The sequence below is a fragment of the Artemia franciscana genome, unplaced genomic scaffold (assembly GCF_032884065.1).
Source record: "Artemia franciscana unplaced genomic scaffold, ASM3288406v1 Scaffold_867, whole genome shotgun sequence".
Taxonomy (NCBI): Eukaryota; Metazoa; Arthropoda; class Branchiopoda; order Anostraca; family Artemiidae; genus Artemia; species Artemia franciscana.
Genome location: NW_027068640.1, coordinates 207,871 through 223,340, shown reverse-complemented (window position 1 = coordinate 223,340; position 15,470 = coordinate 207,871). Strand labels below are relative to the sequence as shown.

The 15,470-nt window shown below is 34.4% G+C and overlaps 1 protein-coding gene across 5 annotated transcripts in view; it reads left to right on the top strand.

Moving 5' to 3' along the window:
* The window catches only part of LOC136043722 (annexin B10-like), a 68,798-nt gene that overhangs the window by 33,727 nt on the left and 19,601 nt on the right, over positions 1-15,470 (top strand). For 3 of the 5 annotated variants that reach the window (XM_065728632.1, XM_065728631.1, XM_065728630.1), the window contains 2 exons: positions 12,756-12,960; positions 14,984-15,063. In XM_065728632.1, the coding sequence (XP_065584704.1) occupies positions 12,756-12,960; positions 14,984-15,063 (285 nt within the window). Of the gene's footprint in view, positions 1-7,144; positions 7,169-12,755; positions 12,961-14,983; positions 15,064-15,470 lie in introns of all 5 variants that reach the window. The other 2 variants (XM_065728629.1, XM_065728628.1) reach the window with 1 other exon arrangement.

The following is a 15,470-nucleotide window of genomic DNA, read 5'->3' as shown; positions in this document are numbered from 1 at the left end:
CAAACCAAAAAAATCCCCCTGAAAACGTCTGTACACTTCCCAATAACCATTACTGTATCTAAACACTGGTCTAAGTTTGTAACTTGCAGCCCCTCCCCCAGGGACTGTGGGGGAGTAAGTCATCCCCAAAGACATAGTTATTATGGTTTTCGACTATGCGGAACAAAATAGCTTTCTCAAGATTTTGATCCGTTGACTTTGGGAAAAAATGAGCGTGGGAGGGGGCCTAGGTGCCCTCCAATTTTTTGGTTACATAAAAAGGACACTAGAACTTTTCATTTCCGTTAGAATGAGCCCTCTTGCGACATTCTAGGATCACTCGCCTGGGGAAAAAAAACAAAAAAACAAAACAAATAAACACGCACCCGTGATCTGTCTTCTGGCAAAAAATACGAAATTCCACATTTTTGTAGATAAGAACTTGAAATTTTTCCTATAGGGTTCTCTGATACGCTGAATGCAATGGTGTGATTTTCGTTAAGATTCAATTACTTTTAGGGGGTGTTTCCTCCTATTTTCCAAATTAAGGTAAATTTTATCAGGCTCATAACTTTTGATGACAAAGACTAAATTTGATAAAAACTTACATATTTAAAATCAGCATGAAAATCCGATTCTTTTGATGTATCTCTTATCATCAAAATTTAGAATTTTAGAGTTTCGTTTACTATTGAGCCGGGTCGCTCCTTACTAACGTTCGTTACCACGAACTGTTTGAAAGGTAGCACAACTACTTTTGCAGCAGAACACGAAGACTCAATAGAGCTGCTTCACTAGGAAAAAACGTGGTTTTGTTCATTAGAATGAAACCTTCTTACAGGTCAAGGTGGGAGCTCAGGATTTCCGCAGATTCACCCTAAGATCAATCACTCATGAATGAAAAAAAAACGTACTGCTAGTAAAAACGTACTGCATGGAAAAAAAACGTACTGCTAGTATACAGGGTGTCAAACTTTACTTGCAACGGCTTTACGAGCAATGCCATACCTTACTTTAATTTACCTTTTATGCTAACTTTTATTCTCTATGACAAAAAATATGTATCCATATATGTCTTTCAGTTACTAGGACAACATTAAAACCTTATTTATCTACACTAAAGCAAGCATCGCAAATTTTTATGGGTAACTGGTCGTGGGTGTTCGGGGGCTAACGTAATGATGAACATTTGGGAAAAATGAAAATTTCAGATTCCATTTGCTTATACTTACTGCCAATACCTACTACATTATTTTAATTTGATTACTTATGAAATTTGACGCCAATTTCTGCGCTATATATATATTATACTATATATATATTATATATTATATATATAAAAATATATTATTATATATTATAATATTATATAATATATTATATATATATATATATATATATATATATATATATATATATATATATATATATATATATATATATATATATATATATATATATATATATATATATATATATATATATATATATATATATATATATATATATATATATATATATATATATATATATATATATATATATATATATATATACCTTACATACGATATAGACACATATAGAAACCAGAAAAAAGTTGTTAGCTTTCAATATTTTCAGTTCCAGGTTTACCAATAGGCCCACTAGGCCTGGGCCGAGGGGCGGATAATGTCAGGTGGTGCTGAGTAATTTTCACCGAGTAATTTTTTCCTTTAAAAAACTGTACTGATGTAATTTATCGTCAAAGTGCCTGGTGCACCCCGCCTATTCACAGAAAATTGATTTTAAAACAATACAGGAATTCTGTGGCCACTTATAAACTGCCAGGTGTCTCCCAAGAATGGCAGCTGTGAGTTCGATATCACCTCTCACTTTCATTTCTTTTGGCTCATTAGTTGCGTTTTGTTCAGTGCTTTCACTATCCCCGAATTTTTGAAGATTTTTCCAAGAATCTCGCAAACCCGGAGTAGCAAAAACGCTTGGGTTTAGAAGCGCCAAAGCTTGACATCCAACCCTGCATACGTAAGGGATTTAAGGTTGACACGTTTATTTTTGACGTGGAACAAAAGCTCAGTGTGACTGATTAGCGTGACTAATTTGAGGTTTATCTGAAAAAGAGATTGTTAATTTTCGAACATTTAATTACGAGACTGGAAAGGCCTTGATCACAGAAGTAGTTTTTATAAATTAATGACAATATCCTTGGTATCATTGATACTTGACGATACGTCTGCCGCTCTCTAAGATGCGAAAACACAGATAATGAGTTCAAACCCAAAATTAATGCTGGCCTCACATTGCCGGTTCAAGACTTACTCAACGGAGCATACGTAAGGGATTTAAGGTTGACACGTTTATTTTTGACGTGGAACAAAAGCTCACTATTTATGAAGTATTGTATATTGAATCCTTGATGCAAGGTCTACGATTAGGCAACTTTGCCGGAAATTATTGGCTGGGGGAGGGCACAACTTCGAAATAAAAACTAGATGAAATTATGGAACAAACTTTAAAAATTTCCAGATTTCAAGGCTCGAGTTCAAAGCTTCTGTCCCTATGAGCACGTAGTATCTGTGGAACAAGGCTTTAAATAGTGACATAAATTTGTTGCATATTTCCTTGTTGATTTTCAGCATATACCATTTCAAATCTTTTGATGAGGTTCATAAGCAGGTCTGAGAACCTCCAAGTTTCCCCCCCCCCGGTCAAATCCAAATATTTGTCAATAGTTTTTTGCTTTATAATTCCCAAATTATGTGCCTTTTGTTTGCTGCTTCGACTATTGTACCCCTTCTCCACTAAATCCATTGCGGGTACTATTTTGTTTCTGATAAAAGCAGAGGTGGTTTTAAGGGGCATAGGTGACAATTGCCCCGGCTATGGAAATCTTAGGGGTGCAAAATTTAAAATAAACAGTCTAATATTTATAATCATTTTGTAATTTTTGAAGTTGTATTTTTTTTTCAAACAGTTCGTGGTAACGAACTGTATTAAGGAACGACCCGGCTCAATAGTAACCAAAACTCTAAAAAATCAAGTTTTAATACCAATAGCTACATCAAAAGAATCGCATTTTAATGCTGATTTAACTATATAAGTTTCATCCAGTTTAGTCTTACCCATCAAAGGTTACGAGTCTGAGAAAATTTGCCTCATTTTAGAAAATAGGGGGAAACAACCCCTAAAAGTCATGGAATCTTAACGCACCATCAGTTTAAATCACACCATCAGATTCAGCGTATCAGAGAACCCTATTGTAGAAGTTTCAAGCTCCTATCTATAAAAATGTGGATTTTTTTTTTTTTGCCAGAAGGTAGATCACGGATGCGTGTTTATTTGTTTGTTTGTTTCTTTTTTTTTGTTTTTTTTCCTGGCATGATCGTATCGACACAGTAGTCCTAGAATCTTGCAAGAGGGCCCATTCTAACGGAAATGAAAAGTTCTAGTGCCCTTTACTAGTGACAAAAAAATTGGAGGGTACCTAGGCCCACTCCCAACGCTAATTATTTTCCCAAAGTCACCGGATCAAAATTCTGAGATAGCCATTTTATTCAACGTAGTCGAAAAACCTTATAACTATGTTTTTGGGGACGACTTACTCCCCCACAGTCCCCGTGGGAGGGGCTACAAGTTACAAACTTTGAACAGTGCTTACATATAGTGATGGTTATTTGGAAGTGTACAGACGCTTTCAGGGGCATTTTTTGGTTGGGGTGGGGTTGAGAAGAGGGGGATATGTCAGGGAACTTTCCTTGGAGGAATATATCATGGGGGGAAGAAAATTTCCATGAAGGGAGCGCAGGATTTTCTAGCATTATTTAAAAAAAGTTTTTTTCAACTGAAAGGAAGGAGCAGAATTAAAACTTAAAACGAACAGAAATTATTACGCATATGATGGGCTCACCTCTTCCTAATACCTCGCTCTTTATGCTAAATTATTTTTAGTAATTTCAACTGTTTATTCTACGGCTTTTGTGATTCAGGGGTCATTTTTAAGAAATTGGGACACAATTTAAGCTTTAGTGTAAAGAGCGAGGTACTGACGAGGGGGTGAACCCCCTCATATGCGTAATAAAACATGAGAATACAGAAGTTCTTTACCTAAGCTAATTTATAAGTTACGTATATCTTTTACTAGTAAAAACAATCGTAAAAATTAAAAGTTCTAGTTGCCTTTCTAGGTAACCAAAAAACCGGAGGGCAACTAGGCCTCCTCCCCCACTCCTTTTTTTCTCAAAATCATTCGATAAAGACAATGAGAAACCGATTTAGCCAAAAAAAATAAATATGCAAATTTTGTTTTAATTATTCATCTGCGGAGAGCCAAAATCAAAACATGCATTGATTCAAAAACGTTCAGAAATTAAATAAAAAAAAAACAACAAGTTTTTTAAGGGAAAATAAGGAGCGACATTAAAACTTAAAACGAACAGAAATTACTTCGTATGTGAAAGGGGTTGCCTCCTCATCAACGCCCCGCTCTTTACGCTAAAGTTTTTTACTGTTTGAAAAAGTAGAGTTAAGAGAAAGAGTCAAACTTTAACGCAAAGAGCGGGGCGTTGGTGAGGAAGCAACCCCTTTACTTTCCGTCAAAAAACTTGTTTTTTTAAAATTTGATTTATAGTAAAGTGCGAAGTTGGCAGTAAGTATTAGCAAATTGAATACGAAATTTTCATTTTTTTATATCATTTCCCATATAAGGTAAGAAAAGTTAGATTTAAAATAAATGAAAATTTTTTTTATAAACGATATTCTAATAAATGAAAATTTTGTTAAAATTTTGCCTGAAAATTTTTGGGAGACAAGGGTATTAATCAAGATTTTGACCTGGGCGCAAGAGAGGCGGGAACCGCTACAAGAGGCTTAAAAGTTATGAGCCTGAAAAAAATTGTCTTAGTTTTGAAATACAGGGAATACCCTTTAAAATTAAAGGAATCCTAATGGAAATCACACCTTCAGGTTCAGCGTATCAGAGAACTATCATGTATAAGTTTCAAGCTCCTATCTGCAAAAATGTGAAATTTTGCTATTATAGCCAGCAGATAGATCACGGAAGCGTGTTTTTTTCAGGGATGATTGTATCGAAATTATGGTCCTAGAAGATCAGGAGAGGGAACATTCGAACGGAAATTAAAAGTGACTTATTTTTAAGTGACTAAGAAGATCGGAAGGCAACTGGGCCTCCGCCATCCCTGTTCTCCCCAAATCAGTTGATCAAAATTTGAGTTAGCCATTTCGTTCGGTATACTTGAACCATGAAATAATTAGCAAACGTATAGTACATTTGTTGTTGTGGAGTATACAGACATTTTTTTTGGAAGGGGGGCTTTTGCTTGGGGTGGATTCCTATAGGGAGAATCGTCCTTGAGGAGGGAATTCTTTTGGGGTAGGGTGAATATTCCATTTGAAATATTGCACTAGGGAGATTGGACAAAATTACTATACGAAGTTCTTTTTAATTGGTTTTTTGTTCTGTGTGTTTAGATTTCCGGGAAATAATTTCCATGGTAGGAGGCATTTCATGAGTGATCAAGAAAGCGATTATAGATTAGTCTTGTTCAAATGAAAGAAGGCTAAGGAGAATTTTTCAGGCTGAATTGTCCGCAAGCAATTTTACAGGAAGGGGGATTCTCAGCGAGGATGAAACTTTCTGGACAGATTTGACAGGGGGATGCAGTTTACATTTGATGAAATTTCCACGGAGGAGTTTTCTGTGAAGGGAGGGATATATTTCATAGAGGGGGAGACAGATTTACCGGCATTATTTGAAAAACGAACAGAAATTATTCTATATACGAAGGGTTACCCCTTCTAAAAACCTTGCTCTGTACGCTAAAGTTTGGCTGGTTGTCCTAATTTTTCTAGACCGTCTACTGAAACACGGGGGCTGTTTAATTAGAATAGGAAGCTTTCTTATAAGTGCTAACAGAGGAGGGGGCAACCCTACATGTACGAGGTAAATCTGCCAAAATTAATATCCAAATTTGCAATCGGTTATGAGTTACTTTATTTTTAGTGAGAAAACTGCGATATTGGTATATTTTATTTGAATATTTAATATATACAGGTGGTTACGGGTTTAGGCATTCAACATAAAGCGTTTTGGGCGGCCTGATTTCCATAATTTTCTGATATAGCTCCCATAATTTTGTTTCTAAAGTACAATATTTTCATCGTACTTTGGTATTTTTCATTAGAATTAACCTAACTTCACCTCTTGGGTGTGTTTCGTATAATTAACAAATTATGTTTTTTAGTTTTATATTAATGTTTTTATTCTGATATAATATTAGATTATATTAATATATCATATTAGATATATATTAGATAATATACTAGATAATATATTATTATCTAATATTATTATCTGATAATATATATATATATATTAGATAATATATTAGATATTATATTAATATAATATAATATTCTAATATAATATTTTTATTCTAATAATCGTTGCTACATATCTTAGGAAATAAAACTATTTATTCTTATATTTCATCTGACGATTCATATTTTATACTAATAAATCTCGCTTGGGAAGCTCTATGCCAAGGTCACGCCTGTCTCTCCTTCAAACAACCTCTATGATGATTTTCATACCTGTAAACCGTTTTTTTTTAGAAGATTTAACCTTTTAGATCCGTTATTCCCAACTTGGAGCACAGGCCCCACCGGCGGGGCATGCTAATGTTTTGCTGGGTCGTGGGTAGGACGTGCGCCCTTCGACTGCCTGTGCTTTAGAGCCTTAATCTATAAAAGTTATAGTCTATAAAAGGTGTTGTATTCAGACAGTATTTTTCAGTAGTATAACATATTCTTAGAGGACGACACAAAAATATATACCAAGTTAATGGCGTTTTAACTTCCTTCAGGTGATTATGCGTAAAATTTTGAAACATAAGATTTAGATACCATGAGAGGGGCATAAGGGTTTTAGAAATGTCTACTTGGGGCATGGCCCAACATTTATTGGGAGCCACTGCTTTAATTAGACAATGTTCAATAAATGCCTCGGAAAACATGTTATTCTTTTACTATGTGTTAATTTTTATCGTTATGCGCGACGTGGTTTGGCTTTCCTCTTTCATTTGCTTATCTGTTTTTGGCATGATTTTCAATCGTTTTTTTTTCGCTTTTTGACTTGAATCGTTCCTTCTAGGGTGAAGGAGACTCGGAAGGAAGGGTGAGTAATTCAGTTGATTCGCCTTCTTTTCGTGGTGGTCTAGTGCTTTCAAGTTTTATGCTTGTGTCAATATGTCTTAATTTTTTCCCGAACATCAAATTTTAATCTTGCTCTTTTATCATTTCTTTTGTTTTCAAAAATCCGTAAGTGTGGTTAAATCAATGCTGAAACAGTAAAAAATGATACATATATTTTTATTTTTATTTTCAACTGTACTAGGATACAACCTAAATAACCTACTAAGTTGAATATGACACTGTAAATATGATTTCAAAAGGGAACGGTTCTTTTCCCACTGGAGGGTAACATGTCCCCTTGAACACTTTTAAATGTCTGCTATTCGCTTCCATCAAAGATAATGACATTGCATTGCTGTATATATTTTCTTTTTATTTTGCACTTTTAAAATTGCGCACTTTTTTGCATGAAGGCATGAACAATGCCTTTTAATTCGCATTAGCTCCCCACCCCCCACTTTGAGAGCGGAGCTATAAAGGCTCGCACTGAAACAAACTACCATGATATGCTATATGTATAAATTGCATCAATGGGTAATATTGATTCCTGATATTCCTACGCCGGATTGTGTCTTCCATGCAGTGGTGGTTCTGGGCCTAGTCAGTCGGGGCAGCTGCCCCCAGTTTTTCAGATATCTAACATTAAGTTGCTTTTATTAATAGGGGATTATGATGCCTAAAACTGCTACTGCGTCCATGGCTTGCTGATGCTTATAATAGTGTGGACAAGGGCGTATCCAAGGTTTTGTTTCGGAAGGTGGGTGTACAAAAGAATTTAAAAATGTATCAAAAATTAGTTTTTATTCATTTTGTTTCGTTTTTTTCGAATCGGACTTTCTTTTTGAGGGGGGGGTCCTTCCCAGAACCTTCTCCCTTGAATACGGCCTTGAGTGTGACTAATGGCTGATAAAGATTTGCCCGATAAACGTTGATTTCTTATCAATATAATGAAATGTTTGACAAAGTAGCTAAACTTGCTCAATCTGGTAAATCTGGTAATTAAATTGCCAAGACAAGCTACTATTGCTTCTGTGCGAGCATCCATTAGAGCCTAGAGTTGATCTAACTGTAGGTTCATGAAGAAGAAAGTTGCTACTGTGGACGACATTCACCATATACATCAATGACCAATATTGATAATGAACAGTATGTCTGTTCTACAACTGTTGCTCTTACTTAGAAATGAGCAGTGAGCAATATGTCTATTCCAAAGCTGCTGCTCTTACTTAAAAATGAGCAATGAGCAATATGTCTATTCCACATATGCTCTCTTACTTAGAAATGAGCAATGAGCAATATGTCTGTTCCACAGCTGCTGCTCTTACTTAGAAATGAGCAATAAGCAATATGTCTGTTCCACAGCTGCTGCTCTTTCTTAGAAATGAGCAGTATGTCTCTTCCACAGCTGCCACTCTTGTTTAGAAATGACATGGTTTAATTCACGTAGTTGGTTTCGTATTAAATCAGGGGTTACGTAACGTTGCGTTCGTTCCCCATTTCATGGATCATTCTAAGGGCTATTTTCTTAAGGAACATAGTTAAGCGCACGGAATCAAATGGGGAAGTAATCTTGCCCGAAGTTTTCCTTGTCGGCAAACCGTCTAGGATGTAACGAAAGACAGGTTCTCCCCGAATAGAGTGCGATGATATCGTAATGGTCTGAGGGAAATGACAAATCCTTGGCAGAGTCTAAAGAGGGAGGCTATGAATAGATTGGAATTGAGGAAGAACGTGCGTCGCTCTGTTGGCCTCGCGTGGCTTGGTGCTGCAGTGAGTTGTAGCAGTAGTAGTAATTCACATACTTGTTGCTGGTGCATAGAAAAATTGATGGAAAACTACCTATTTTCCTGATGAAATTTTAACTTTTTCAACTCAATAAGTTGCTTGACAGAGCAACTAAAATTGTACAAGATGGTAAGTAAATTGCTGTGACTTATGAGGTGACAAGCGAATATTGCTCCTATGTGAGCATCTATATGAACCTAGAGTTAGTCAACATGTAGGTTCACATAGAAAAACTTGCTATAACGGGCAATATTTGTCAATTGCATCCATGAGTAACTTTGATTTCTGATATGGTCAATTTCTGATATTGTCAATTTCTGATATGGTCATATTTCTGATATGGTCAAACATAATTTCACCAGTTATTACAGCTGTCGTCTGTTTTTTACAGTCATTGACAGCTAAGTTAAAAAAATCCTCGTCTTCCATCGCTGTGTCTGCTGTTTAAGAAATTACAGAAAATGTTGCCCGCCCAAGATGAGTTAAATTATTTTGACTCCATTACTTGTCAAAACCACTGAAATTTCTCAAATTGGTGACTAAGTGACCTGACAAGCCAATACTGATTCTTTATGAGCACGAAGAGTATAGATAACTATGAAAACTGGCACCATTGTCAACAGTAAAAAAAAAAAAAAATCCATCTGGTATTCGTGTTTCTTGATATTTTACTAATGTAATCAATGTGGTTGCAAAATTAGTGTAGTAATAAATATTTTTTTATTTGTTTCAGAAGAAAAAAACACTATTATGAACCTTTAAAAAGATAAATAAACAAAACCAAATCTTAGATGGTGCTAATATTTTTTGTCAATGCTAGTGCCAGTTTTCACTCTTGTAAGTTGTCTTTTCTCTTTGTAAATTCATTTATGCGAATTTACGGCTATACACGTTTTGGATACCTAAGACCAAAGTCTTAAGAACTCAAGAGAACTTTAAGAAGACTGAAGAACTCAGTGTTTCAAAGTTGGCTTTATTGAAATTTTTATTTGTAGGCTGGGGAATTTTTCTCTCATGGAATGATTTGTTTTTAATCTCTTAATCCCCATTAGTCAATTTCTTTTTTCTCTATAATGGTATTTTCTTTTAATTTGTGTGGCCAAGACTGGTTTCACTTTCCACTTTCAGAATCCATGAATTTTTCTCTGAAACCTTCAACTTTTCTCTTGTAATGGTATTCATGGGAGTAAATAGCTAACAATTTAGATGACTATAATTGCAAATAGGATTGGTTTCAGTACGCGGAAATTATTACTTTGCTTGTATGTTTGCCAAAGCAAGCTTCTCGTCACTTTTTCTGCATCAAAAATTGCTCGCTTTCTGTTCAGTGACGTTTTGTTGCAAAAGATAACGTCACAACGAATTCAAGTTGATGCGATGTTTGATGCATTCTTGAATTTCGTTAATGTTTCATATTGTAGTTGTTAGTTGTTATATTTCAAATAAATATATTTATATGAATATTTTCATGAATATTTATATGAATATGAAATATTTATATATATATTTCATTACAAAACATGCAATGACCGAGTAACCAGTAAGCTTACATGGAATTTCACATGGGAAAGGCTATATCCAGGGGGGTTAGGGGGTTTGAACCCCCTCACCACCCCCCACCCGAATCACCTTCTGTACAGTATTTTTGAAAGTCGGTGACCCCTCGGTCGACGCCATTTTTTTCTAACACCAAAGGATTTAGGCGAGCGTTGCTAATCTAAGTTTATTAATACTAGTTTGTCGGGCGTTGAAATCCATTGGTTTGATAAAAGGCAAAGTGAAGTCACCAAGTCTGCAAATAGAAAGAAGTGAGTATTTCCTCTGTATATTCATTAATTCTGTAACGATATTACAAGTCATTTTACTATTATTTGGACTAAACAATTGCCTAAAACAAAAAGAATGCGAGCAAGAAAAATGAAAACAAAAAATCTGTTTCGTATCCTGAACAATGGTTCAGGCGCAGGTACCAATCGCCTGATTTTCTGCCCTTGTCTGGGGTTGCAATACACGGGGGTTCAAAATAATGGGGGTTAAAAATTTTTAGTTATAGGGAGGGGGGTAAGGTAAGATACAAGTACATGAAAAGTATTGACTATTTTAAGGGCTTTGTATTTTCTGTTGGGAGGAGAGGGGCTTAAAATATCTTTCCTTTAATCCACAGAAAAAAAAAACAGTCCTATGATATTGTTTTTTATTTCTTATGTCTATTGTCTGACAGGATCTTCGTCCAGTATGAAGTATCAGGAAGAAAGACATTCATTAGAACTTTCTTTAACCGAGCAATTATTGTTTATATTTAGGAATTTTTTTTCTCAGAAATAGCTCGATAATATTATCTGAAAATTGGCATACTAACATTTTCTGGCCTAGAAAGCGATCTAGATGTGCCAAGATCTTGAGAAAATTCGTTTAGGGCCTTAATTTCGGGGGAAATATTTTCATATGAGGGAAGTGACAGTCGTCATGTCCATTAATTTGTGGAGTGTCTATCACTAAAACAAAAAGAAATACCAAGCAAAATTGTCAACTGTGTGTGATAACAAGCACTAACGAAATCCGTGGTTAGAAGACATGTGACAAAGAGCATTAGTAATTTTGTATAATTTTTTTTTTCAAGGGTGATCGTATCGTACATATGGTCCTATAAGATCGGGTGAGGGATCATTCCTGACATCATGCGAAATTCCGATTAAAAATAATATTGCAGAAATCCTTTTAACTAAGGAGAAAGGATCAAAGATTTTATTTTCCTTGTATTTTTCATCCTTGTAATCAGTTTTGAATTAGATTGTTGAATATGTAGCACTATGAGAAAAACAAGGACGATGTAATAAAATTAGGTTCTGCTACTCAAGACAAAAGTTTTCTCGAAGGGGAGGGGCGCTTAGATTTATCGAAGAGTGATCAGCAAGATCATTCGTTCAATGTCTGGGGAAGAATTGGGCAAAAAAATTTGAACATAAAAACTTTGGACTGAGATCATTGAACTCTTTAAGGTTTAAGCAAACTTTTAAGGTGAAAAAACAAAAAAAAACAAATCCGTACCGAAGGAAAAAATCCGGGGGAAAATCCGGACAAGGAATGTCCGGCCTCTTAACATATTTTAATAATCGATTCATCGAGGAAATTAATCGTAGATAATATGATGGACTCGAAACCACAACAAGTACAACTGATATGCCATGAAACGGGAGACTTGAATCATTGGGTAAAAATAAAACACATCTTACGTCATTAGGTCTGGATATATAATTGATACTTGGAGGGCACCGATAAAAATTTGGCTCCACTCAATATTTGCTGCCACTTTGATCCTATAGTTAGTGCAGTTTTTTATTTCCTGGAGGATGGTACATATCCCTAAAACCACCCCTTGATGATGGCACAGTATTACACATAAAGAAATTATAGCAGTAATTGTATTATTGTAAACCGTCAGTTGTCTTTTTTTTACCTACCTTACCCTCATTAAAAAAAAATCCTCTGAATTTATGCGAACATTTCTGTAAACCCTGCACGTGTACAGAAGAGACATATCCCTTCTCTTTCACACCGACATATCAAGATCGATGTGATTGAGATTTTCCAAAATTATTCTGTGTTCTTGTATGATTAGGTCTATCTAGTTTTATCTAATTTGCTCCATCTCCCCGAAAAAATCCCCTTGAACATGCATGGTGTAGCTACATACAAAATACCTCTTTCCCTAAAAAAGTTCATTATTTGCCACAATGGTTTGTATAGCTGTATTGTCTTTATTAGACTTGCTGTGTTTTTTGCAGGATTTAATTTCTGATTTGAAGAAGGAACTGGGAGGGGATTTTGAGGATGTTATTGTCGGACTCATGATGCAACCAATCGAGTATGAAGCAACTGAGCTCAGAAAAGCCATGAAAGGTGCAGGAACTGATGAAAAAGCGCTGATAGAAATTTTATTGACAAAAACAAATGGTGAAATGCAAAGACTTGTTGACTGTTATAATAGCTGTAAGTTTCATACCTTTGCTTATCACTGTTTGCGCTTTAGAATTGACATACAAATCTACGGTATTCCCGAGGGTCGTATCCAGGAGGGGAGGCTAAGGGATTTGAAATCCTCCCCCGAAATTTTGTTCGACATTTAAAAACGTACAAAAAAATCATATAAACAAAGTTATTGATTCTTTTTTAAATTTTTTGGACATCCCTCCTCGATCTATTTAAAATTATTAATTGTTTTTTTTTTATACTTCTGAATAACCAGGATGGGGTTTGACTGTTTTAAACAGTTTTCATAATGGAATCCAATTTTCATAATGGATCCCCTGCAAAATTACATTTTCGAGACAAATTAGTTTAAGAGTTTACGTACGGACTAAATCAAAGTGCATTATCTTAGTCATATCTTTTTTATTTTCAGTTTTTTTTTAAAAGAAAATCAAAAAGAAAAAAAAGTAGAAATAACATTGAAACATAGAAATAACATAGAAATTTTTTGAAAGAAAATTAAAGACAATATAGAAATAACATAGAAGCGTAGAAAATAACATAGAAATAACAGACATTTTTTTGAAAGAAACTTAAAGAGCCAAAAGATTAAAATGAATTGTTATATCAAACATTGAAATAATATAGAAACATATAAAACAACGTAGAAATAACAGACATTTTTTTGAAAGAAAACTAAAGAGCCAAGAAATGAGAATGAATTGTTATGTCAAACATAGAAATAATACAAAAACGCAGACAATAACATAGAAATACCGTAGAAATTTGTTTGAAAGAAAATTAAAGAATAAAAAAATTAAAATGAATTTTTATATCAGTCATAGAAACATAGACAATAACATAGAAAATTATTTGAAAGAAAATTAAAGAGCCAAAAAATTAAAATTAGTTTTTATATCTAACATAGAAATAACATAGAAAACATTGAAAATAACTTAAAAATAACATAGAAATTTTTTGAAACAAAATTAAAGAGCCAAGAAATTAGAATGAATTTTTACGTCAAACATATGAATAATATATAAACGTAGACAATAACATAGAAATACCGTAGAGAATTGTTTCTAAGAATATTAAAGAGCCAAAAGAAATTAAAATAGATTTTATATCAACATAGAAATAACATAGAAACATAGACAATTTTTCGAAAGAAAATGAAAGAGCCATGACATTAAAATGAACCGTTTAGAATTAGAAATGAATAATAACATTCAAGTAAACGTTGAAGAAACCAATATTCCTTCTTCTCCAAGATCGAGGGCTAAAAACCTAGCCCCTGTCTGTAGTTAAGAAATCTAAAAGTGCACAGAAATCCTATATATTGTTCCTGGTATGATATACTTCCATTCGAAATTCGTTAGAAATTTTCAACGGATCATTTTCCGATAACATGTCCGGGTTACAGCCATAGCTAGCAACTCCTTAAAACATTGTCGGATCAAAACAAAAAGTTTTTCGTAAATAAGCAGAAAATCCGAATAAAGTCAGCCTGAAGTAGAATAAACCTGACAGAGCTATCCTGTTGCAAATTTTAAAACAGTCATTTAGTCAAAAAGTAAGTATATGCCATAAGCAAAATTTTATTCATTTTATAAATAACACATTGAAAAAGTGCCAAATTGAAGAAAAAATGCTTAAATTGCAATTACTTCAAAGATAAACTTAATCAAGAGACTGAAAGAGGGGCGCGAAAATTGCTGCGGAAATATACGTAGACTCTAAGAACTTTATTACACGCTCTTCTGTGTAGATTTTCTAGGTGATAATGAATTTTCTAATGGGAGGGAGTTAAGGTGTTCTCAAGTTTTTTTTTTAAATTCCAGTATGCTTGTAATGAAGCCATTTGAATTTTTCTTTTTACCTTCTTTCTTCCCACAAAATTAACTAGTGCCTATCTGGCTGATGAGACATAGGGAATAAACGTGGTTAAGGGCTTATAACGAATCAGGAACATGTGATATGCCTGAAGCTACAAAAAGTGTCATTTTAATTAGCTAATATTATAATAAAATATTTATTTTAGTGTATGAAACTACCCTGGATGATAGGATTAGAAGTGAAACAAGTGGTGATTTACAAAGGTTACTGATTTTAGCTGTATCGGTAAGCTAAGTTCTTTTTATTAGAAATTTATAATACGTTTCATTTTACAACCCCCCTAAAATAATTTGCCTCCCCCGGCCACACCTTCAGTACCGTGGCTTATGCTGATGAACCTCGGGAAGGTTCATCCCCCCCGGGAGTTTTTGTGAGGGAATCCATGACCGAAAATCGCATTAGTCACGTCAAAAAAAAGAACTAATAAAAATGACAATACGTCACTTGGGTTTACAGCATTGTTGCCAAATTGCACACTTTTCGTGTGAAATGCACTCTTTTTTTTACCTCAGAGAGGGCAGAGAAGAGGGAATACGCAAACTGTTTGACTTTTACTTTTTTTGAGAAAAATTAACTCTTTTTTGTCCTTGATTTACACTCTTGTTAGACGTTGGTAGTTGGCAACACTGGGT